This window comes from Schistocerca nitens, chromosome 1 (genome assembly GCF_023898315.1).
Source record: "Schistocerca nitens isolate TAMUIC-IGC-003100 chromosome 1, iqSchNite1.1, whole genome shotgun sequence".
Classification (NCBI taxonomy): Eukaryota; Metazoa; Arthropoda; class Insecta; order Orthoptera; family Acrididae; genus Schistocerca; species Schistocerca nitens.
The window spans coordinates 924,100,450-924,124,791 of NC_064614.1; the positions used below are offsets into that span (position 1 = coordinate 924,100,450).

At 37.1% G+C, this 24,342-nt stretch overlaps 3 protein-coding genes across 20 annotated transcripts in view; 2 read left to right on the plus strand and 1 right to left on the minus strand.

Moving 5' to 3' along the window:
* Positions 1–20,660, minus strand: part of LOC126193003 (dynein axonemal assembly factor 10) — a 217,218-nt gene extending 196,558 nt beyond the window's left edge. Inside the window, exons 1-2 of the mRNA XM_049932651.1 lie at positions 20,541–20,660; positions 10,157–10,432 (exon numbers count right to left, since the gene is read on the minus strand). Coding sequence (XP_049788608.1) covers positions 10,157–10,333 — 177 coding nt within the window. The 5' untranslated portion in view covers positions 10,334–10,432; positions 20,541–20,660. The remainder of the gene's footprint in view (positions 1–10,156; positions 10,433–20,540) is intronic.
* Positions 10,840–16,887, plus strand: LOC126192856 (E3 SUMO-protein ligase ZBED1-like). 14 transcript variants are annotated; one of them, XM_049932649.1, is made up of 8 exons: positions 10,840–11,292; positions 12,220–13,221; positions 13,332–14,000; positions 14,079–14,151; positions 14,324–14,394; positions 14,516–14,588; positions 14,668–14,848; positions 14,943–16,887. In XM_049932649.1, the coding sequence occupies exons 2-3, from the start codon at positions 12,370–12,372 to the stop codon at positions 13,983–13,985; spliced, it is 1,506 nt and encodes a 501-aa protein (XP_049788606.1). In that variant the 5' UTR covers positions 10,840–11,292; positions 12,220–12,369; the 3' UTR covers positions 13,986–14,000; positions 14,079–14,151; positions 14,324–14,394; positions 14,516–14,588; positions 14,668–14,848; positions 14,943–16,887. The 14 variants fall into 14 exon arrangements, with proteins under 14 accessions (XP_049788606.1, XP_049788598.1, XP_049788603.1 ...); XM_049932641.1 differs by having other exon boundaries at positions 14,668–14,790; positions 14,887–16,887; XM_049932646.1 differs by having other exon boundaries at positions 14,668–14,738; positions 14,887–16,887.
* Positions 20,661–20,933: 273 nt separating the features above from the next.
* The window catches only part of LOC126193019 (MAD2L1-binding protein), a 44,045-nt gene continuing 40,636 nt past the window's right edge, over positions 20,934–24,342 (plus strand). For 4 of the 5 annotated variants that reach the window (XM_049932652.1, XM_049932653.1, XM_049932656.1 and 1 more), the window contains exon 1: positions 20,939–21,244. In XM_049932652.1, coding sequence (XP_049788609.1) covers positions 21,023–21,244 — 222 coding nt within the window. In that variant the 5' untranslated portion in view covers positions 20,939–21,022. Of the gene's footprint in view, positions 21,245–24,342 lie in introns of all 5 variants that reach the window. The other variant, XM_049932654.1, reaches the window with a different exon arrangement.

Genomic DNA, 24,342 nt, shown 5'->3' on the forward strand with positions numbered 1-24,342 from the left:
AAAAATAGATGTATTTGTTCTTGTAATCTAACATTTGGATAACTAAAACTTAATTGAATAGAGGGAAAAAAGAAACTGCGTTTGACCATTTAAAACTAAGTCAGAATTTTGGGTTATATTTTTCATTGATAACAAGTATTTCCAGTTGCATTATTTTTCTGACTTACTCGACTGTATGCAAACATCACAGTAATGTGGGTGGTTTCCAGATCATTTAATATTAAGAGCTGGCTGTGCATCAGATGTTGATTTCCAGGCTTTCAACAAATGCAGCTTTGTTTGCTGGGAGTGGGATGTGGAGGACTTGAGACTGAGGCTGTTAGCTACGGTTTCCCTCAGTACATGCTCAGCAATTGTGGTGTCAGAATTCTGAAATCTCCAGCTACATTCATGTTCGTGCAATCTAGTTATTATGTCTGTTTGAACATTGCTAGGTCTGTAAGACATCTATACAGCGTGTATGGAATCATAAAAGGAAGGCAAAGGCAGGATACTAAAGCAAAAAACGTAATGAGATTAAATAAAAAATGCAGAACACAGTACAGTTGAAAAAGAAATGGTAGAGGTACATTAACTCATGGGGTGAAGATGAAGAGTTTCTATGATTATGTAAGATTTGTAAATGGAACTAAGAGTATTCCATCTCTGGAAGAGAAAGAATATGATCAAGTCATATCTGTCAAGGAAAAAGCAGACAAATTTAGTCATCACTTTTGAGAGATGGTGAGTAACAGAGCACTGCAAGCACATGCCCAATTTGCACGAGGCTATGAGGTGCGAGAGAGAGGATGAACACAGTTTGCATAGTTTAGTGGAAGTTGCCAGAATTACTGATGCGGCTTCACCTAATGATAACTGAGTGAGCATATGGGTCGTCCAGCTGGATGCCAGGCAATTGCATTCTCTTGTACAAGGGCTGCGAATTAACATTGAGCATATGCATATGCATATGATTACCAGCCGACTGAGTGAAATTTGAGTTATGAATAATGAATACAGTTAAAAATTATTATTTGTTATTTATGAATAGCAAATATTACTCAAATCACAACTGACTTACATTAATAAAAACATTTATTCGTCATCTGAGAATACAAAGTGTTACAAAATAATAGATAAATCTGAAATACAATGACATTTATTGCTCCAATTCTTTGTCATTTACAAATCAAATGTACTATTAAATGCTTTTAAATTATTTTTCAGAACAACTCTTTTTGTCAAACATCTCATCAGAAACTTTATTTGATTTCCGAAAATTTGCCATTGTGACATTAACGAAAATGCAAAAATGATATTGGTGTGTTATCTCCTGAATTAATCTTTATTTCCTGATAAATGATTTCAGCTCTCAATCTTCATCAGTAAAAGTTGAGAAATCGTCAAATCTGCTGTACTTTTTGGTAAATAATTCATTGTGATTCCATGTTAGCTTCACTTCCAAAAGTACATTCAAAATAAAATTTTCTTTTTATGCCATTACATCATTCGAAACTCATGACTCGATTTCTTTGACATTTCTTTGGCTATTATACATCTGTAGTTGGTTGTACACCCCCTTCAGTCATAGGTAGGAATGTAGGTGAAGTGTTTGTTTAAGTATTTGTTTTTAAATCATAAGTAAGACATTACTGCAATAATTTCAGTTGGGTAAAAAGGCCAAAAATTTCTTCTAATTGTCTCTTGACACTTTCTCACTAAAAACACTGTCAGTGTGCTGCAATGTTATGAACTCTTTTATGTATTAAAACCCAGTGGCTCTTCCCAAGCTTTTGAATTTCAAAGCTCTATGTAACTGCATAGACACCTGTCAGATAAAAAACTATTCCACATTCTAACAGAAAGTTACTCAGAATTAATCCTAAAATGCTTTTAGATGACTTTGGACATCCAGCAACATTCCACAAACATTTAAGAGTTCTTTATATTTATAGTCTGTTGATGTTCATCATTAGCAACTGAGTTCTAATTTTGTCCACTCATTTTGCAGCACTAAAAACATGAGCGAGTTGTGTAATTATACTAACATGACACCCACATCCAATAGCATTAGCAATTTTACAGTTTGTGTTGGCTACATTTTCATTTTTGGTTCATTTAAATACTTTCATATGTTAGCAGGGTTATGTAACTGCTAGGGTCATCTGCCTATGAAGAATCCCCCCCCCCCTCCCCCTCCCACTGTGAAGCAGGTAAAGCTATGCTCCAACCAGAGGTTTGTCTGAATGCAGTGTTGCTTTATTAGGAAAGGTGGTGTGACCTTACCTTTCTCCCACCTCTAAACTGACTTACACAGCCAGTCAGAAGGGGACTTAATGTTCAACACACACTTTGAAACATAGTTCAATTTGACTTGGTATTTTTCTGATTGTTAGTAATGAAAGGAGTGATATGTAATAGAAAAAATTGTGGAACCAACGCAGAATAAAACTCCTGACTTTGTAGTCTGGAACTACTGTGCCACTGACTCACATTTATGTACAGTTCATTAATAAGTTATTTATCAAACAGAAACTGCACTGTAAGGGAACGAACGTTAGTCACAGATTTGGAGTAAGAAGTAAACAAAGAATACGCAGTGACATTCCATTACAAAGTTACAAATAATTTATTCATGAATAAATTTGTCTGAATGATCTAATTATTCAAATAATTAACCAGATAGAAACTGATTCAATTAATGCATGTGTTTGCTTACCACTACAGCCTGCCCTTTCTTCCTCTTTCCATTCATTGCAATTAATGTCATCAACTTCAAAATTCTTAGGTGCTCATATAAATGAGAATTTAAACTAAAAAAAGGAACATTTTGGAACTCCTAAAATGACTTAGTTCAGCCACATTTGCACTTAGAATCATTGCAGATCTTGAGGAGAGACAAATTACTAAGTTGACATGATTTGGACATTTTCATTAAATAATGTCATATTGAATATGAAAGAAAGTCTTCATTGCTCAAAAACAAGCTGTAAAGATAATATGTGGTTCTCACCCATGATCATCTTGTAGACATCTGTTTAAGGAATTCGGCATTCTGATTATTGCTTCACACTTTATTTATTCCCTCGTGAAGCTTGCTGTAAATAATCCACTTCAGTTCAAAAGGAACAATGATGTACATAATTACAACAACAGAAGGAAAGCTGACAGTCCTTACTCCAGGTTAAGGTTGTCTTTAGCACAAAAAGTTGTGCACAGTGCTGCCTTGGCAGCCAGGGACAGTTATCACGTGTGTGTGTGTGTGAGTTGCGTTCAGGTGAATTTTTGTGTGTGTGTGTGTGTGTGTGTGTGTGTGTGTGTGTGTGTGTGTGTGTGTGTGTGTGTGTATTTTGTCTAAGCCAGAAGAAGGCATTTTCGCCAAAAGCTTACGTGTTCAGCAGTCTTTTTTTGTGCCTGTCTGTGACTCAACATTTCCACTATATGGTGAATATCAATCTGTCCTTTCCACAATGTTGTCATTATTCCAATCTGGATTTTCCATTGTTTGATAATGAATACAGTACTCCAAATACAGCTGCCCCTTGACAAGCACAAAGGTAACATGAAAACTGATGAAAAAACTGGCACGCATGAGCACAACACTGAAGATATGAGAGTAGAGGGGAAAACGGAAATTCAAGAAATTAAGGAAAATGAGGATCAGTCTGAAACAGTACTGAAGGAGTACAGAATGAGAGGTGCAGGTGCAGTTAACTTTGCAGAATCAAGATAAAGTAATCTTATGTGTAAGACAAGTAGAACAGAAAGTAGACACCATAAGCTGAGTTTGAAAGAGTAACTACCTGTAACATCCATATTACCTTGGTGTCTCCTTAAAGACAATTCGCCAAACTGTTATAGACTGTTTTTCAGGAATTGCTCTAATAATGAACACTACACACTTTTTCATTACCCTTGACATTTCTCACAATTATTTTCTCTATCAAACCTCTTATGACCAGTTCCCCTTCACTGGGATGACATGTACAACAAAACTATACAGCATATGCTGACAATGTTGAAGACACACAAGGAGCTCCGTATACCACGGCAAACTGAACTCATTGATGCAAGTGAATAAGACCTGCTATACTTGCATGGGACACTATGAGGGGGCAGTGCATGCGATGATCAAACACGCGACACTGCGGACACACAAGGAACTGCGTTATCAGCCATGGAATGTTGCAAGGTGCTCGGCGGTTGTTCACCGCCAGAGCCAGTAGCAGCTAGTTTGTCATGGTATACAGAGTTCCATGTGTGTCTTCAACATGCCCCGACAGCATGCACGTGAACTGTTTGTGCAACTGACGGAGTTTGAGTGAGGATGTATAGTGGGCCTGCGGGAGGCAAAATTGCGCAACACATGGGTTGAGAGGTCTCCACAGTGCATCAGTGTTGTCATCAGTGGTCAGCAGAAGGTGCACATGCATGTCAAACTAGGTCTGGACAGCTGTGATGCACAGATGCATGCCAGGCCCGATGCACATTACGAAGTGCTGTACAGGACTGCACTGTCACTTCACAACAAATTAGTGACACTATTGCTCTGGGGGTATCATCAAGAATCAATCGCAACCATCTTCGTGAAGAATGACGGTCGAACGCATGTGTGGTGTACAACAGAGGCACACAGGTCCAACACCCGGAATCGTGGTGTGGGGAGCCATATCCTACACTGGCCGTTCTCCACTGTTGATAGTAGAGGGAACATGAACAGTGAACGCTACACTGAAACCATTATTCAACCGGTCTTGCTACTGTTATGCACGAACAAGGCGACAAGCTTTTCCAACAGGACAATGCACACCCATGTCTCCCGTACCACCCAAAGTGCTCTTCAAGGTGTACGCCAACTACCCTGGCCAGCATGATCCCCAGATCTGTCCCCAATTGAGCATGTTTGGGACCGGGTGAAACATCTTCTTGCGCGGTCTGCACGCCCGGCACAGAATCTGGCCCAGCTAAGGCACCAACTGGACACTGTATGGCAGGCCATTCCTCGAGACTAGATTCAGCACATCTACCATTGTCTTCAAGGGAGAATTGCAGCCTGCATTGCTGCAAAAGGAGGGTATACACAGTACCAGCGCCAACATTGTGCATGGCTCTGTCTTTTGAGATCGTGTGTTGCATACGTCCCCAAGTGTGTGCCAATAAAATTTCCCTCTGCTGGGACGATGAATTCATGGTGTTCTTTTTTCATTTTCCAGGAGTGTATACACACCAACCATCCCCACATTTCCATCCAGCTATATTGTGTATGCCTTGTATCATTTTCAACTTTTGTAGTCCTGTCTTCCTCAGTTGCATGTAATATTATGGTGTATTGATAATTTTTACTTATGGACCGCCTGACAGCAACTGAATATAACAGAATTTTAGTGACATACGTGTCTCGCCTTTATTTTCTGCAAGGCATCCTCAGTGGCAGGTTGCGTGGACAATTTCTTACATATTAAGCTCTTGTTGCATTTTTGGTGTTGTTGTTCTTCTTATGAATGCCAATTTGTGGTTTTTTTCCACATTCCACAGCACTATGACCTGAACGCTTGTTTCAATCCAATGTTTTGGTTTCAACATCATCTTCCCTTTTGAACCGTAATGGATTAACTGCAACAAACTTCATGAGCGAATAAATATACTATGAAGCTGTAGCAAATCTAAACTCCTTAAACAGATTTCTACAAGATAACCGTGGGTGAGCATCGCATAATATTCTTACAGCATGTTTTTGAGCAAGGAAGACTTTCTTTCGTAAAGAGGAGTTCCCCCAGAATGTTATTCTGTATGACATTACTGAACAAATTTTATTCCGTCTGACATTACTGAACAAAAAATGTGCAAAGTATGTCAACTTACTAATTTGTCTCTCTTTACGATCTCCAGTGATTGTTAGTGAAAATGTCATCCAACTAAGTTGCTTTAGGAGTTCCAAAATGGGCTTTCTCCAGTTTAAATTCTCATCAATATAGGCACCCAAGAATTTTGAAGTTTCCACCATATTTATTATTTCTTCACCATGTGTAACACTTGTCAATGTTGTAATATCCCTAGACGTGCAGAGCTGAATATATTGCCTCTTTTTAAAATTGAGAGAGAGACCATTCACAGAAATTCAGTCAACGATACTTTTAAGAAAATGGTTTACCATTTTTTCTATTGCTGCATGTTTGCTTTGATTGATTATAAAACTAGTGTTATCTGCAAAAAGAACGAATTCTGCTTGTTGTATATAAGATGGAAGACCATTTACACATATGAGAGTAACAATAGTGGATCTACAATTGAGTCTTGGGAACCACATACATGATTTCTCCCGTCAGAATAACGTTCCCAGGCTACATTGGCTGAACCACTAAGTGCAAATTTCTGAATTCTTCTGATTAAATATGACATTATACACTGGTTGACTGCACCATAAATCTCATAACACTTCAGTTTGTCTAGGCAAATATTATGATTTGTGCAGTCAAATGCCTTAGATTAGGTGCAGTCAAGCTTTTCCCCCAACCACCACTTTTGTATCTGTTAGCAGTAAAATTTTCTTACTAGCAACTGGTTCTAAAATAATGATTATTTATAAAGTTGGGAAGTAACTTTAAATTAAATATAAAATTCATAAAATATAGTTACAACAAACCAAACCATACAATAATATTTACTTTCCAAATTCTTTATGTCAAAATTTTATGAAAAACTACTGAAAATGTTTTTAAAACCCCCAACCACCAACCACGAATGCTGGAACGTTCACTAATGTGTGGTAGGGACCAGATTGAATACCACTGCCTTAGATAGATTACAGAAAATACCAAACGCACTATTTCGCTGCTTAATGCTTGTAAAATTTGTTAACTGAACATGCAAATGCCATTTTTGGTAGAGCAACTCTTCTGCAATACAAACTGATTTGCTGAGGATATTATTGTTACTAAGGTGAGATACTATTCTAGAATACATCATCAGTGAAACAGATTGGTAGTTATTGACATATCTCCTATCATCTTTCTTATAGAGGGGTTTAAAAATGTCATATTTCAGTCTTGAGTTGCATTACATATTTCAGATAAGACAAGGCTTACTACATGGGAACTCTATTGGACATACCATCAAAGACAATTGAGCTTTTATTTGTGAGAGGATGTATCATTTTTTTAATTTCAGGTGATGGTGATACAGTTATGTGATTGAATTTTATGTGATTTGCTTTTACAACATAATGCTGTGATTTTTTCCTTGAACTGTTTGTCACTGTACTTTATACTACAGTTAAGAAATGATTACCTGTGACTCATAATTTGAATAGCCCTTCCATTCTGATCAGTAGTGATGTTATTCTGTTCTGTAGCTGGCTGTCCTGTCTCGTTTCACTATGTTCCACATAGCCTTAAGCCTGTTGTTGGAATTACTGATTTCCGACATTATGTGCATGTTTCTTGATTTTTTTAACAAGTTCTCTTAGTAATTCTGTGTAGTTTTTGTATTGTGGAACTACTGCAAGATCTCTACTTGTTCTCGCCAACAGATACTTTACCCTTTTCCATTCACAAGATACTTTAATCCTTATAGTGATCCACGGTGTTTTACATGCCTCTTTAGCATCCTTTCCAATTAGCTTAAGAGGAAAACAATTTTCAAACAACGATGTGAATTTATCATGAACCACATTATTTTATGTTAGCATTTGGTTCATTATAAATTTCACCCCAGATCATCTCTTGTAAACTATGGTATTCTTAAAAACATTTTTTCTGGAGTCATTAATTATACTGATTCCCACTGAGGAGTATCAGTACTGCAAGGCACTATCTTTTTTATCCAAACTAAGCGTCCATCATGAGCAGAGAGAGCATTTGATACTGAGTAGACAGTTATTCTCTTGCTTAGAGCTTCTCCAAAGAAAAGTAGAGATTTATAGGCACCCACCTCAGTTTATTATCCATCTGAATGCCTATAAATTTCACACGGGTGTTTTCTTCAGTGTGTGATGACTAATTATAATTTATGGCACCTCTAAGTCATTTTTATTTCCTTGGAATTATACATGAGTTTTTGCAAGAACAGGGTTAAACTTTTGTCTCTGAATCTATTCCACTATTCTCTTAGCTGTGTAAAGATGTGTGTGATACCTATATGGGTATACTTTATCACCAGTAAAATTAACAATATTCGAAGAGTCCTGCAGTGATGTTAGTAAATCCTGTATGTAGGTTAAGAACAGAAGAGGACAAGTGGTAAACCTGTAGGAACATTAGTTTTATTCCTTAATTTGACACTGTTTTCTTTTGTTAATATATAACATCAACATTTTAAAGGCAATGCCTTTAATACCATAACACTGTAGTTCGCATAGCACAGAATTATGGTAGACCTATATGAAATTGAAGGCCTTCACAAGATCACTAATATAAATGTCAAGAGGCTACATTTTCTTGTTTAGTTATAATAGAATGGAGTTTATGAATCATACATTGTTCTCCATACAATATCCTTCATGGAAGCCAAACTGAACAGTTTTTAAAAGATTATCACCACAAGAGGGTTCAGATTTCTTTAATAAGCTTCTCAATAAATTTTGGAACCATGGGAGGGGACAGAAAGGGGGGGGGGAGGAAAGATGGGGCTATAATTAGATATCACATTCTTTTATCTTCACTTTTATAAATAGGTGCTACTACAGCAAATTCCAGACATACAAGATATACACAGCCTCATTGAGTGATTACAAAAGGCACTCCCAATTCAGCACAAGATTTCAGTACTTTGCTGGAAATACAGGGATAAGAGTTATTGCCTTTCACTAACCTAAAGGTGTGTGTAATCTCTCTAAAACAGTTGAGTTACTGAAGATTATGCCTGCTGGTGGAGAACCCAATGCATGTCTACACAAAGCAAATGGTTCTGCTGTGACAGTAAACATTTTTGCTCTCTGCTACCCTTTGGAAAAATTCACTGAATTTCATGGCCAATGAGCCACACCTAAAACTGTGTTTGTTTTATCTTGGTGCAGAACATCATTTTTCCTGTAAAGTTTATTAGTTTTCTGCCTAATAATGCTCTAAATTCCCTTGGCTTTTAGGAATTTTGAAATTATTGCACGTAGTATGCCAACACATTTTTTGCTTTTTGATGATATGAGGAAGAGCCTTGCCATATTGCTCGTGATGCAGCTTGAAGTTGAGAGCTAGACCGCAGCATTAAATAAGGTTCTCTCACCCCGGTGTAGTTACTTTGATCCCACACACTAGTGCAATATCTCTAGGTTTCTACTGTAGTTATTCCTGATCTGCTGCAACAGAAAAATGGATTTATAGTGCTATAGCGACATTTTAAAGAAATTTATCATATACTGTGTAGCTTTGGTAATGTCTCCTCATAGTTTCTCCAGTAAACTCGCCGCCGATGGTGTGACCCAGTCAAATCATTTAGTGAAACTGTACTTTATACTTCCTTGCCAAATATATCTCATTGGGCCAATTTTTTGAGGCCATATGATTATCATGATCAGACAATAAATTATAATGAAGTTCACAACTATTTCAAGAAATATAGTTGGACTTAGAAATAAAGTAGCAATTATTGTTGTGGTATATCCTTTTATTCTTGTTGGGATTGTTACCGTAGCAAACAAACCACAGCTGGACAACAGTAACAGCAGCTGCTCCCAATTAGTATTATGCAAAATGAAATCAGTATTGAAATCGTAAAATATATTTATTTCCAAGTTAATAACTTGCTTGATGACGTTTAAAACATTATCTCTGTGTGGACTGTTACTAACGCTGTCTTTTTATGTTCCCTTATCTATTACTGAACCACAGTATGAGAGACCCCCAACTCATTTAGATTTAAACTTTCTGCCTTATCCTCACCTAGTCTAATACTACTATTTGTATGTTGACAAAACCGTATTGGGAATATTATTTTTGTAATGTAATTGACATGTCCTGTACTGTTGTGCTGAAGAGTCAAAGGACGAATAAATACGAGTTCATTCCACCTTCTGTGTATATGCAACCGTTCCCTCCTTCCTTATATAATGAATACTGAAATTTGAAATAACCTCTAATGAGAAAATGATCCAACAAACAACGAGTTTGAACATGATGCACCTCCCACTAGTGAAACATTTTTATATTATTTTCTTTTACAATAAATAATTAGTTCCGTTCACCTCATGGAGTAGTTTAACATCGCCTTCTGTTATTTCGTAAATCTGGAGAGCGCCAGTTCCCTTGGGTTTGGATCCTAGAACTACGAACTTCGCAGAACAAGGGATCCACTTTCCATCAAAAAGTGAAAATGGCAATGATTTTTCAACATGGCAAATTATCTGCGGTTTGTCCATCATTGTCTTCTGCTACTTAGACAACAAATCTTTACATTCCTAAGCGCAAGGTATCACTCGTAACCCCGTAACCATGACAACCATAAACTTCTATGTCGAATAGTGGTGGCAAAAAATAACGTAACTGATAGAAATAACCGGTTACTGAGAAGTAACGGTTACTGCGATAACCGTTCCTCTGATTCTGGCAGTTATTTCAATAACTGTTTAGTGTCAACAGTGCCTCGCGCCATCTGTTGACCGAAGATCGTACTGCGCATTTGGAAGGCGTTCTATAGACCATGGGAATAACTGTGAGACTGCGCGCCATCTGTTGATAAGAACTGTGTACTATTTCGTGGGCCTTCGTTACTTTTAGCATAAACAATTAAATAAATTTAATGTCCGTGCCGTGGCTGATGGGAGCTGCAGTACAGGCATTAACAAGTACAGTCGATCCCTTGAACCACCGCCTTACGTGTTAATTTAGCTTGGACGGGTAGTACAAGGAGAGTTACTAAGGAATTCGAGCGACTATGGAAATAACTGTCAGAGAACGGTATTCTGCTCTGGCAGTTATCGTTATTGGCTCGCAGTTCTAGTTCTCTGGCAGTTATCGGGCTACCACCACAGGTAACGTGGAAGCTGGTAACGGAATAACTGTGTGTCTAGACGTTCCTGACTCGGTGACTTCAGTTAAAGGTCGTAGATCCCGGTGTTATTTCCAGAGAGGGTAGTAACTGGAGCGAACAAATATTTTCGTACTGCTACGGGCCATCGGGGAGAGGGGACGGCAAATAACTGGAATCTGACAAGCGAAATGTGGTCATATTTCGAAACTCTTGATCGAGAGTTTGCGAAATGTACTTTGTGCGGTAAGAAATTATCGTACAAATCGACGACGACGAATTTAAAGAAACATCTCCAGAAATCACATTTAATTGTGAATTTCTCTTCACAAAGACCTTCGGAGCTAGATTTGGGTGAGCAATGAAAAAAATATATTTATTGCAATTACGGTTATTTCAGTGCATGCATAATCATTTATTTTTTTATTTTATTAATTTTTTTAAGATAAGAGCATGCTATACAGTGTGGTGCTTTGTGCATTTTTACACACAAGTTTTCATTTGTCGTGATTACTTAAGCTGTCGATACCACCGCACCTGTTTGCCTTGACATTTTCAAACATTAAATTATGTTGCATATGGTGCCGGAATACTTAATTATTTAATTCGAAGTTATTGTTACAGGTGTAATAACGATAGTGCTAATAAAATGCCACTGTGTGATATATGAACTGTCGTCTCGCAATTATTAGTAACTAATCGGATAGCGGATTGTATCAGTGCTCATTCCTGTGTATCATTTGTTTGTAACCCTGACGATGCGGGGGGGGGGGGGGAATTAGATACTGTTTCATATTTTAAAATTTTGAAAAGGATAATTGTTTTTAATGGAGTCTTCAACTGAATTCCATAAATGTTTTAAATTTTGTGGTGAAACTTAACCCAAAAATTTGACACGTTAATAGTACATGTGACTTTCCACAGTGACAGTGATATTGAATATTTTGAAGTTCAGGGCCCTACTTATACATCAGTATTTGTTTAAAATATGATATGTCAACAACAATTAAGATATTTTTTTAGGGTGGAAATACAGTACCCTCCCTTCCCCCCAATACACATTATTGAAAATGAAAATGTGTTGGTGTTGCTAGGATTTAAGAAGAAACTTGAAGCTATAGTCATTACTAAAACTGAGTCAATTGTCAACTTGTATGAAGTAAATATTCAAGCTGCAAGTACTATGTAGAATACTGTACGCAAACAATGTAATATATATCAACAAAAATATGGCATCATTTCTATTGTGCTTATGCTGATATGAAACCTATTTTTCTGTAGGTGAAACCCTTCCTGTAGAGGTGATCCTTGGCACCAGTAGTGTGGAAGAGGAGCGAGCTGCTCCAGCCCCCTCAATGCAGCAAGGTGTTCAAAGTTCTATGACATCGTACCTCTCCAAAAGGATCGGAGTGAACCAGAAAAAGAAGATAGATGGGCAACTTCTTCAGCTCTTCACTAAAGACTTCCAACCATTTTCAGTCGTTGAAGATTCGGGGTTTTGTGCGGGCCCTTAATCCTGGTTATGAGTTACCAAGCAGGAAGCATATTTCAGATGTAATGCTGCAAGCAGCATACACAGCAGCAAAGGAGAAAGTGGTAGACAAACTGTCAGCTGCGAAGACAGTTTGTTTGACCACAGATTGCTGGACATCGGCAGCAAATGAAGGTTACATGGCGGTGACAGGGCATTTTGTGTCTGAAGATTTCACCTTGCAATCTGTGTTGTTAGGATGTTCCCAATTCTCTGGTGCACATACTGCTCCGAATCTGTCGGTATCTCTAATAGGCACGACAGATAATTTCAGGCTGACAGACAAAGTTTTGCTGGTTGTGACGGATAATGCACCAAATATTAAAAATGCAGTATCCATTTTAAAGTGGAAACACTTTGGGTGCTATGCACATACACTAAATCTTATTGTTCAGAATGCACTAAAACATTTTGTGTCAATTCAGCAGAAAGTGAAAACTATTGTAGCATTCTTCAAGAGAAGCTGCAAGGCAACAGAAAGACTGCTGACATACCAACAAAATAATGGGGCAGGTCATGTTAAGAAACTGGTGCAGGAGGTGCCAACAAGGTGGAACTCTACTCTGTGTATGTTGGAGCGAATAGTTGAAATTAAAGATGCGGTGAAGACTTCACTTGTACTATGCACAGTTGATTTTGAACAACTGACAGACGAGGAATGGAACATCTGCTCAGAACTCTGCTCTGTGTTGAAGCCATTTGCACATGTTTCAACACAGCTTAGTGCTGAGTCATATCCTACTGGCAGCCAAGTAAGTTAAGCAGCTTTTTTCTTGCTAAAATGTTAGCTGTGGTATTATGGCATAATCATTTCTGAGATATTGTACTGTTTGTGTTATATTGAACTTATTCCAATTTTCAGGTTATTGTTCTGACAAGGGGATTATTATCAGTGCGTGCAGAACTTTTGAAAAGGCCATTTAACAGTGTGACAAGGACTATCATTGAAGAATTAACAAAAGGCCTGAAGGACCGTTTCCACAATGTAGAGATGAGCAAATCTATAGGAGTAGCCACTCTACTAGATCCACGCTTTAAATCTCTTGTGTTTGAAAGCCGAGTTGCAGCAGATAATGCAAAGAAACAGCTTATTGAACTAGTAGCACAAAAGATGGGTGACAGAAGACTGACAAACACAGGCCAGAGCCATGAAACTGTGTCAACTTCAACCACCACTGATCCCTTGTCAGTATGGGGTGTCTATGATGCAATTATAAAATCAACACAGCCCCAGGGCACTCCTCAGTCAGCTGCTATTGTGGAAGTACAAAGGTACATGGACAGCCCAGTTATTAGTAGAAGTGAGGATCCACTGGCATGGTGGCGTGAAAATCAATATATTTTCCCAAATGTTGCTAAAGTGGTGAGGAAAAAATTCAATATAGTGGCCACTTCTGTGCCGTGCGAAAGAATATTTTCTAAAACTGGTATCATTATAAATGAAAGGCGAACACGGCTGAAGGCGTCCAAAGTTGAAAAACTTATATTTCTAAATATGAACAGCACTAACTCCTGAATTTCCTGTTACAGGGTACGTGTTATTTATTGTATTTAATGAGAGATTACTGGTCCCAAAATATGCTTTTCTTATCTTAGATGTTTGTTTCAGTAGTGGATTCGAGAGGCACACCAACACCAGCAGATGAGTCTCCGTTTAATACTTGGGATATTATAACAGTAAGGTAATTCTAGTTTGGGTACATTTTTGGCAGATTTGATCTCTCCCTTAAAATGGAGATATAACTGTAGGGCATAGCATATATTTGTTATGCTACATTAAAAGAGTACTAGTGGTTTTGTGTTGAAGTGTTTAATGTATATTGTCAGTCAGTAAGTCGGAGCACTTTGTTCCAGTTATAGCTCCAGAAGTCAGTCACCAGCAGCAGATGTCACACATTTATAAAATGGGAAACTTGAAGAATAAGGTACTAGTGGTTTGGATACATGTGTGGGAAATTTCACCTTTCACTTAAAATGAAGGTACAGTCACAGTCCTTAAGAGTAAACTGGCAAATGGTAACTCAAAGCTCTTTGTTCCTGTTACAGCTCCAGAAGTCAGCAGCAGCACACAGCCATAATGCGAGAAGCTTGAAGAATAATGTGGTAGTGGTTTGAATACGTATGACATATTTCACCTTCAGTTTAAAATTGAAGTTTGTTTGTATTGGCAGGTGGTAACTCGGAGCTCTTTGTTCCAGTTATGGCTCCGATAGTCTTCCAGCAGCAGCAAATGTTACACAGTCCTATAGAGGCAAACTTGAAGTATGAGGTAATAGTGTTTTGCATAGAATGGCAAACTTGACCTTTCACTTAAAATGGAGGTACATTTGCACTGAGTTTAATGTTATGACACGTGAATGGATTACCAGTGATGTATATGTAAATACTGGAATTTGTAACTTCGAACTTAATTTCAGTATCGGCTTTGAAATTTGGTCACTGGATACAACTATATTATCTTTCATGTTGATAGCAGCAATCATCAGATTGCAATCCAGTTTAGTACCTGTGAGGCATGAGATGTCAAAAATACTTGTGGGTTATTGGTAGCCTGTGTCGAGGCATGTGGCACCTCAAAGTTTGTAAGTACAGTAGCATTTTGTTTTCTGCTTTACTTAAAAATTGTTAGCTGTAGCACCCATTCTGACATTTAATTATTTTGAATTTCAAGTTTCTTAAAATAATACTGACATCAGTTTCATGTGTGTTAACACTAAGCCATATATTATTGTTAATATATGCTATTTTCCTCAGATGTTAACTGAAATTGTTTTATTGTAATGATAACAACACTTCAGCCTTTGTAGACTTGCAGTATAGGTTACCTGCTGAGAAATATTTACTGGAAGAAATGGTTTCTTTGAATAGGACCGAAAGGAATACCACTGAAAATGCCAAACGTGAATTGGTGAAACATCTTGTGCTCAATACTAATTTCATTTGGAAAACACAGAAGTTTTCCTATCTTTGTGGTGGAACACAACAAATTCTCATAATTTTGCTAGTTTGTATTCTAGAAAGGGTGCCAGAAAAGGAAGAGTATAATTTTTATTAAATCGGGCATTAAATGTAAGTAGGTTGGAGTACAGAAAGGGTGCAACTGGCCTTTCCCACTGTAGCCTGATGTGCTCCAACATGCATTTGTACTGATGTGCAGGTGGTTATAACACTAGTATCAAACTGCATGGTACCCACTTACTAATGTGACCTACCCTTGCATGATCTGCTGCAGACAGCAAGATATCCGGTACTGCTCTTACTACCTGTCCAACAGTTGTGGAGGATTTTTTCCCCTTGGTGCTTGCCATGACATGTTTTGCCCTCTGCCCTTAAAATCTCAATTCTTGTTACATTTTTCATCCATTTTCTATCTCCTGATGGACCTGTATTGATTAAAAAGCTAATCAATGTAGAGGTGATTGTAAAACTTTTGCTAGTGGTAGTGTGGAGGGGCTCCACTCTTTAAAAAATGAAATTACATTGTGGGACATGGAATTATTATTAGAGGCTTTCATGGACATTTTGTTTACTGAAAAAGTCAGTCATTATCTGAGGTATTTAAATGTTAACTTCAAATATAAAACTGCATTAAAAGATAAATTTCAGTAAGTCTTTAACAAGTTTCAGTATCTTGCTTCACATGCTGGACCCTCCAACTATAAAAAAGTGTTTTGCAGAGAACAGCTATTCAGATGTTAACATCCCAGAATTTGTGTAAAAGATATCCCTTACATTGTTAGTTTCATTGTGGTCACACTCTACAGTGTAGTTTTATCAGCATACATATAGAAGTTTGAAGAACATATTAAATTGCTAGACATGCCTTAAGTGAATATGTTTACTACTAATGTGAGTCAGCTAAGTAGTTGCTGCAAGTTTTTATGTTGTTTCTAAAGTGTCTTTAGACAAGGATATTTCTGCTGTTTGTTTCCTGCTCTTCTGTTTCAGATAACTTCTCATATATGCAGCAACTGCTGAAGCAGCCTCTGGCAGTTTATTGAAGTTCCGTGAACAAAGTGTTGTGTGGTCTGTTTGTGTAAAGTGATAAAGAAAAATGTTAAAGTGTAATTGCATATATATTTAATCATTATTTTTGCTAGTGGTAAGATCTATTTTCATGTAAATCAGAACATTGTACAATAGGTAACAACCGAATGAGGCAGTGTAGCTATTAACAGCACTGACCTCATATTCGGGAGGATGGGGTTCGCTCTGTCTGGCCATCCTGATTCGGGTTTTCCTGGATCGCTAAGGCAAATGCCGGGATGGTTCCTTCATCAAGGCCACGGCTGACCACCTGTCCCAACCTTAAAGAGATCCTTTAAACATTGTGTGTATTCCCAAATTTTGAATTATTGATGTTTGTTGTATTATGTTGAGATATTCTTGGATGAAATAAAAAAGTTTATACATTTGTATTTGTGGTCACATGTTAAATTACTGAGAAAATTGCAGTGTGGTTATGGCACCGAATTTGCATTCAGGTGCATTGGGATCCTTCACCTGTTTGAACATCCAGATTTACATTTTATGTGGGTTCCCTAAATTCCTTTAGGCAAATACTTTTGTTGGTTCCACTGAATAGGCCATGGCAGATTACCTGCCATTTCCAATCTGAGTTTCTGCTCAGTCTCTGACATGTTAAATATTTATTCATTCTCTTTATAATGCTGCAATGTTTTAAGTGTTCCATATCATTGTGGAAAAGTCAGAATAAAATTGATCTCACATGTACATACATTTGTGTTGGTTACCATTTTTTGTTTTAACTTATCTTCCTTCCTTTTGTTCCCTGTACTCTTTAAGTAATTTGTTGAAAACCCATGAGCTCAAAGACGAGCACTTACTACCATTTTAGGATATATTTTATGTACAAATATGGTAATCTGTCTTTGTTGAGGTGATATTACTGTCTCATGAACATAGGTGTCTTACATAGAACATACAGAAATTAAACAGCTGTGCAGTAATCTTGTAAGAATATATTTTAATTTTGGGGCAGGATAGGAAACTTATCTCAAATGATACATGTATCACATCTCCTACCTTCTCAAGAAATGTCAATTTGTGGCACTACTGTGAGCACAAATACTTGCTGTCTCATACATAGTATGGAAAGCTATGAAGTAAAGTGTAGTAGTGTGTATGCAACATGTTAATACTTTCTAGGGATTTTAAACTTACTGAAATGCCTTGAGTATTGGCAGTGATCTAAAAATGGAACATAGTTGAGTGTCTTCTCCAAGTATACCCCATCACTAATGCTTGGTAGCATCATGATGAAAAAGTGCCAGTGCTGTATCAGGTCAACTTGAATACAAAGAAACTTAAGAAATTTGGTGAGACTTAGCTTTGTGGCATTAGTGAGAGAAAAAATGAGTTTCCTCAATTTGTACACATCCATTGCAAATAGGCTTTTTTTCATTTAATTAGTTTTTGGCCATTGACTTTGAATCATTTTATACATAGTTTGGAGCACATCACTTTTATGCAGGAACATTGTCCAGTGTACACTTCAAACACATGTATTGCAATTGAAGCATTTCACGGAGGTATATTTGGCATGAATACAATATGCTTACAATAATCACGTCAGATACTTTGTCAGTGTATTTAAATAAAAGTATAGATTTACTTACATTTGGGCCTATTAGCACTTGTGCATACTACATGAACATTTTTGAATAAAATATGCTTTTTTGTTTTCAAAGAGCTCAAGTCAGTTTATTTTCTATTATGTTAAGCAACACTGAAAAACTCTGTTAGGTGCACTCATTGCTACGTTGAGGTTGTTATATGCAAGACTTAGCCCTTCATTTTGAGTGCTCATCTTGTCTTGTTCATGAATTAGTCTTACCTATTCAGACAGTTAACTGTCATGATATTAAACTGCAAAAAGATCAAAGCAGGCAGCTGGCATTGACAGATGAAGTGTTTCGAAAGGATTCGTGTTATTGCCTCGTGTGAGACAGAAAAAAAGCAAAACGTGGAATCCACAGGTAAAGCATTCCCCAGGAAAGGAAATTTTGTATTTCCTGTAGATCAATATTTTAACAGGGTCTGGTAGAGTAACTTAAGTAAAAAGTATTATTTCAGTTTTGACAGCACTTTACTGCAACAGTCAAGATCAGATTTCTGAAAACTTACTGCAAATTTGTATTGCTTACACAATACCATTAATTCATACTCTCACAATCTGGATATCCAAAGAAGAATTGTATAAAAGAGTGAAAATGTATTGTAATGACATCTGATACATTAAGCCTTATGAGATGTTAATCATTCAGAACTGGAATTCTGTATACAATAATGCCAAACATGAGAGATACACAACAAACTGAAGGCTTGGACATACGCATTAGTCATTCTCCCACCACAAAATCAAAACCCTCACTGTAGATTAGATTAACCTGTTTTTGTCCCAGGGACCCAAAAATGAGATGATTCTCATGGATGTGCAACATGTCAAAGTATAACATAAAGCATTTGAATATAATACTTACCACCATCATCTGTCACGAGATTGTCAAAATATGTGAATATATTGCAGTAAACTGGAGTTGCTAATATGTACAGTATTAATACACTGCCAGAACAAAACATAGTTATGCACATTTAATAAATTTATCACACACAGAATACCTGATCTTGACTGTTGTGACCAAGTGCTGTCAAAACTGAAATATGCTGGTAACAGAATTTTTACTTAAGCTGGTCTAACAGTCCCTGTTAAGATATTCATCTATAGAGTAGGAGTTGCCTACCAAAAAGTCTTTCAAACTCTCAGTAAACCGTGCTTTATCTGAAACCAAGTTTTTAATGGTTGCTGGCAGTTTATTGAAAATGTGTGTTCTTGAATATTGAACCCCTTTCTGGTCCAAGGTAAGTGATTTTAGATCTTTATGTAGATAGCTGTTCTTATTCCTAGTATTGATACTATGTATTGTGCTATTGTTTGGAAATACTTGCAACAAATTTTATTAAAGAATAAATATACTATAAAGCAGTGGTTAGAATATGAAGTTCCTTGAACAGAACATGGTGTTCTTTTATTTATACCACAGACGATTTTTATTAGGCCTACACGCTTTTACATGCTAAAAACTTTTGCTCCGTTGATGAGTTACCCCAGAAAATGATCCCTTATGACATAACAGAATAAAAGTATGTTAACTTTTTTACATTTGTGTCTCCTACATCTGACACCATTCTAACTGCAAATACAGATTTGTTTAGGAGCTTTAGCAATTCTGTGGTAAGCCCTTCCCAACTGAATTTATTATCGAGCTATAATCCCAGAAATTTAACACTGTAAATCTTTTCGATCTGCATGTCTTTATATGTTATGGGATTACAGAACCTTACGTCACAGGTCAAAGCAGACGGGTGGAATCGGACGCTTTCATTCATCCTATGTTATACACATGCTGCAGCTGGAGAAATCGAGCAGTTTTCCAACTAGCGTACTCACACTTTCAACCATATGACTATCTTGTAGAGGAGTAAACGAATCTTTCACATTACGTATATTTTTGTGTTTTATTACAAGGCAGTACACTTATTCTATAAGTAAACATCACAAGAAATTAAGCTTCGAATTTAACCTAAAGTATTCAGTTTACATATTTCTTCAAACTTAAAAACGCACGTTGTTAACATTTTACTTAAACAGCGCTGTGGCGAAGTTCCGCGTACTTTCTGTTGCAGCTGCGAGGATAATATTTCTAATAGCGACCGATAACCTACATACATATAATCTGAAACACTAATAATCGTTCTAACATCAACTAAAATGAACCCGGAGTTAATAAGCTGAGGTTATGACACGATTCATACGACATTCCTGCTATTTCACACCACCCGGCACTCGCAGTTATACTGATAACTAAACTGATGGATTCCAATTTCCAACTATGTCGTTATTTAACTGTCGCAGTTATCGGTATTCGCTAGCGAAAAATAACTTGGCAGTTATTAATAACGGTTAACGATAACGGTTATCAAACAATAACTGGAACTGTGATAACGGTTACTCCAGAATAACCGTTTGGCCCACCTCTAATGTCGAAAGTACACTCCGCAGAAATCAGTACTACTGCCCCCAGGGTCGGACGTCGATTTCGATACCAGTTCCCCTACATTCCCGGTGGTCCATTCTGCTGTGTGCTGTCAGTGCTGTGTTCGAGTGCAATGTGCACCTGTGTTTTAAATTGTAGATCGCTGTTTGCACCAAACAGAGCAGTTCACTGACTCTGGCATTCACTCATGTTTTGTGCACGATTTAATGTTGTGTAAATTTTTGCAAGCTATAAAATAAATTTTGTTCTGATACAGCAATTCAGATTGTGTGTTATTTATTGTGTTTAACGTACCCATACAAACAGTCAGTGATCTCTTTAGAGATTATTGGACCACAGCCACCTTTATTGGAACCAAATGAAGGCAACTGTATCTTTGGTACACGTCAAACGAAAGGCGGCAATATTCAGGATTGAAAAGTACGAGTGTCTCCGTTTGTCAGTGTAGAGAACAGAATGTCATTTTTGTGAAACTATGGCCACTCAAACGCGATGTTCGCGGATTAATGATTTATGTAAACCGATTACGGTTAATATTATGACACCTTCTCATGAACCAAGCTCCGTTATTGTAATAAAAACCATAAAATATATACTATATCAACGACAGCAAATACCTTTCACTTACGAGTTTTTAATGGACCTCGCCTTGAAAGGCAAAGCAGTACTCAATGATTCAAAAATTAAAGAGGGTGCAGTAAGTACTGACTTTACAAGAGTTCATCTAAATTTTATGCGAAACCTGGTTATATTTATTGTCTTGTTGCTACCGTACTCAACGGTCATGCTGGCGCGTTATACTTTACAAGCCAGTATGCTTGTTCCTTTCCTTGGAAATTTTCATTGATTTATTTCATTCTGCTTATAGATGTAATATCATTTGCTTAACGACTGTGAGATGCGCCAGTGAAAGTGAGAATGTTTTCTGTCGTATTTACCTTTTCTCCTCGAAAGTACTTAGGCTTGTTCCGTGCTGCATGTCCGTATATTACACTAAATACTGTACATTAAAATTAACTGACCACAGAATTACACTTACCGAAAACGGGGGGCTGGCTGAAGCTTACGTTTAAACTGATACAGAAAATGCCTGTAATGCAGATTCAGCGTGATGAACTTTTGAGGGAAGTATGGATAATGTGCCGAACCGCAATATATTTTCGACAAAATCCCCGAACAGTTGCATCTTTCTCAGGGTCTGCAAATAGAATGTAAAACTCTCCTAATTTTTTAACTCCTAATAATGATAGGACATGATAATGTAATTAGATGACTAAAACACATTTTTGTATAACTCATTACAGATAACTGAAAATTATTTTGTGAGGCACTTAATGGTTTACCATGAAAACCCCTTCGAGAAATGACAATTTTTGTTAAGTTCCATGTGCAGCTTGTAGATGTAGTTGTACTGTCTTTAATTATATATCCTCTGAGTACAGAATTTTCTGCAATACAAGGTGTGTAACACACCCATGATGTCCCTTTGTATTGATATATTGTGATTTTTTTTTCATAGGTGTAATCAAAAGGTAATTCCAGCTTTGTTTTGTTACAGACCACAGAAAATATTAGTTTATGCCCCTTGGTTGTAACGGTACTAAGGATTTCACCTGAGTTAAAATTTCCTAATTTCACTAAGAATTCTTCTGAGATTGTGATCACTTCATGCCATAAAATGTTTCACTGTTTTGGTCACTAATACAAGTGGTCTGCAGAAGTGTTAAAAGTGTGTACTGAAATAGCTCCATTACAGATCCCTCTGCATACTGTAACTCATCAATAGCCCTTTTGTGTTGAAGGAATTTGTAATAATTGCTGAAATATAACTTTTGTAATACGTGGTAATTTGAACACAGTGGGAAAACACTAGACTTGTATTTCGGAAGAAGGCTTTCCAGCTTCCCAACCATGTTTAATTTTTCTGTAGTTTCCCTAAATTACTTACGAAAAATGCCAGGATGTTTCCTCTGAAACGGATGTTACCGAGTTCCTTCCACATCCCTCCTAAATTCAAGCTTGTGACACATCTCTAATAACCTTGTAGCAAAAAAGATGTTATACCATTTTTTTCTTGTCCCAGCATTTGACTGTGTCACTTTCTAAATAAAATTTTAACCTGGAATGATTGTTTTGTTGTAGATTGATATTAGCAGTGATGTGTCATCTGTGCTCCAAATTACTTCTAAAAATTGTCTTTCCTTTTTCTGTGCCTTCTTATCCATTATTAGAGAAGAATTAGCAGAACGGTTGACTCTGACAGTTCCAGCAGCACAAATGTTTTCTAGTTTAAATGCTTGGAAAAGTTTGTATGGAGGGAAAAAATGAGCAAAATATATCTTCTGCCTCATTTCTTTTTTCATTCTCTGCACTAACCAAAAAACAACCTTTGGTCCATGCCCAAACACCTTCAATGAAGATATCTGAAATTCAGTTGGTGCTCCCATATAAAGAATAAAATCCTTAACATGTCCACTATTCCCGCATAACATGTACACTCTTGATACCCCATTGAGTTGTCTTATACTTCACATCCTGTTTTACAGAGAGCTGTCCTGTATATAGGATCATTGCCTCATCAACTACGAATTCCAGCTCCACAGGTAACAATACATCTGTTACACAGGGCAGTATAGATAATTCTATCTTTGTAAAACCTGTCTTTATTTTCAACTGATAAAGCCATGCTGGTAACAAGGTTAAAACTTGTTCTCAGTTGTAAAGATTCGTCTGTGGACACGCTGTCAAAGAATAACGGCATTTTCAATGTTGTGTCACAACAGAGTCGAACTCTGGGAAATTTTAGATTTCCCTTAAGTCTATGAACTCCAAATAATGTTTTGAGTTATGCTGGTATAGTTAGTTTAAAACTGCAAATCTTTCCGCTTTGCAAAGCATATGTGTTTGCCATATCAGTCATTGTGCTGAAGAGGTCATTGGGAATGTACTTTATGAAAAAAATTGAAGGAGAAAGTAACTCCTAGCCTTTAATATGTTGTTCCCACCGCGAGTATAAATCCAATGTAGAAATCAGATAACAATGCCTTTTGATGTCCTTTCTTTCTGATAAAATGTATTTTATGTCCCTAATTTCATTCTTGGTAAATATATCACTTTTTTGAATATTGCTATCACTGTTGTCATTGTCATTATACAAATCATTTTCATTATCCGATTTTGTCTGAGCATTGGTTTGTATCCAATTTATTTTATCGGCCCTTATTCTCATTTCTTTTTTCTCCTGGAAATGCAGAAAGATTCTAGATCAGTATATGATTCATCAGCTAACAATAAATTGAAACCTCACCATTTACCACCATCTCTAAAACAACATCTGCATCTTGCTCGGTGTTGAAACACCTTTTCTTTGACATGATGAATGGAGCCTAAAAGTTATAAAATAACAAACAATAATCATAGTACTTTTGTGTATATAATGATATACAGTAGACCTGTAGGAAGTCATATGCTACAGCACTTGTAAACTACCGATAGAGACAACACACCCGTATCACGAGAGTAGTATTTATTAAACAGAGCACTAGTGTGGAACATCTGGTCAATCACATTGCCCACCTTGCACTGAAGTCACATTGCGCTGTCCCAAAGAACTTCCAGACCACTCGTACCAAAGATGTTTGATCACACTAGGACGAATGCCCCCACAGAGCCCCCCACTGGGAGTACAAAGCACTGTGGAGTATGGTGACTAGTCAGCGCTGACAGGTGCAGGAGTGCCAGGCAGCATTGCTGTTTGTGATGGTGCAGGTGCACGTACCCATGCGTGATGCCTGC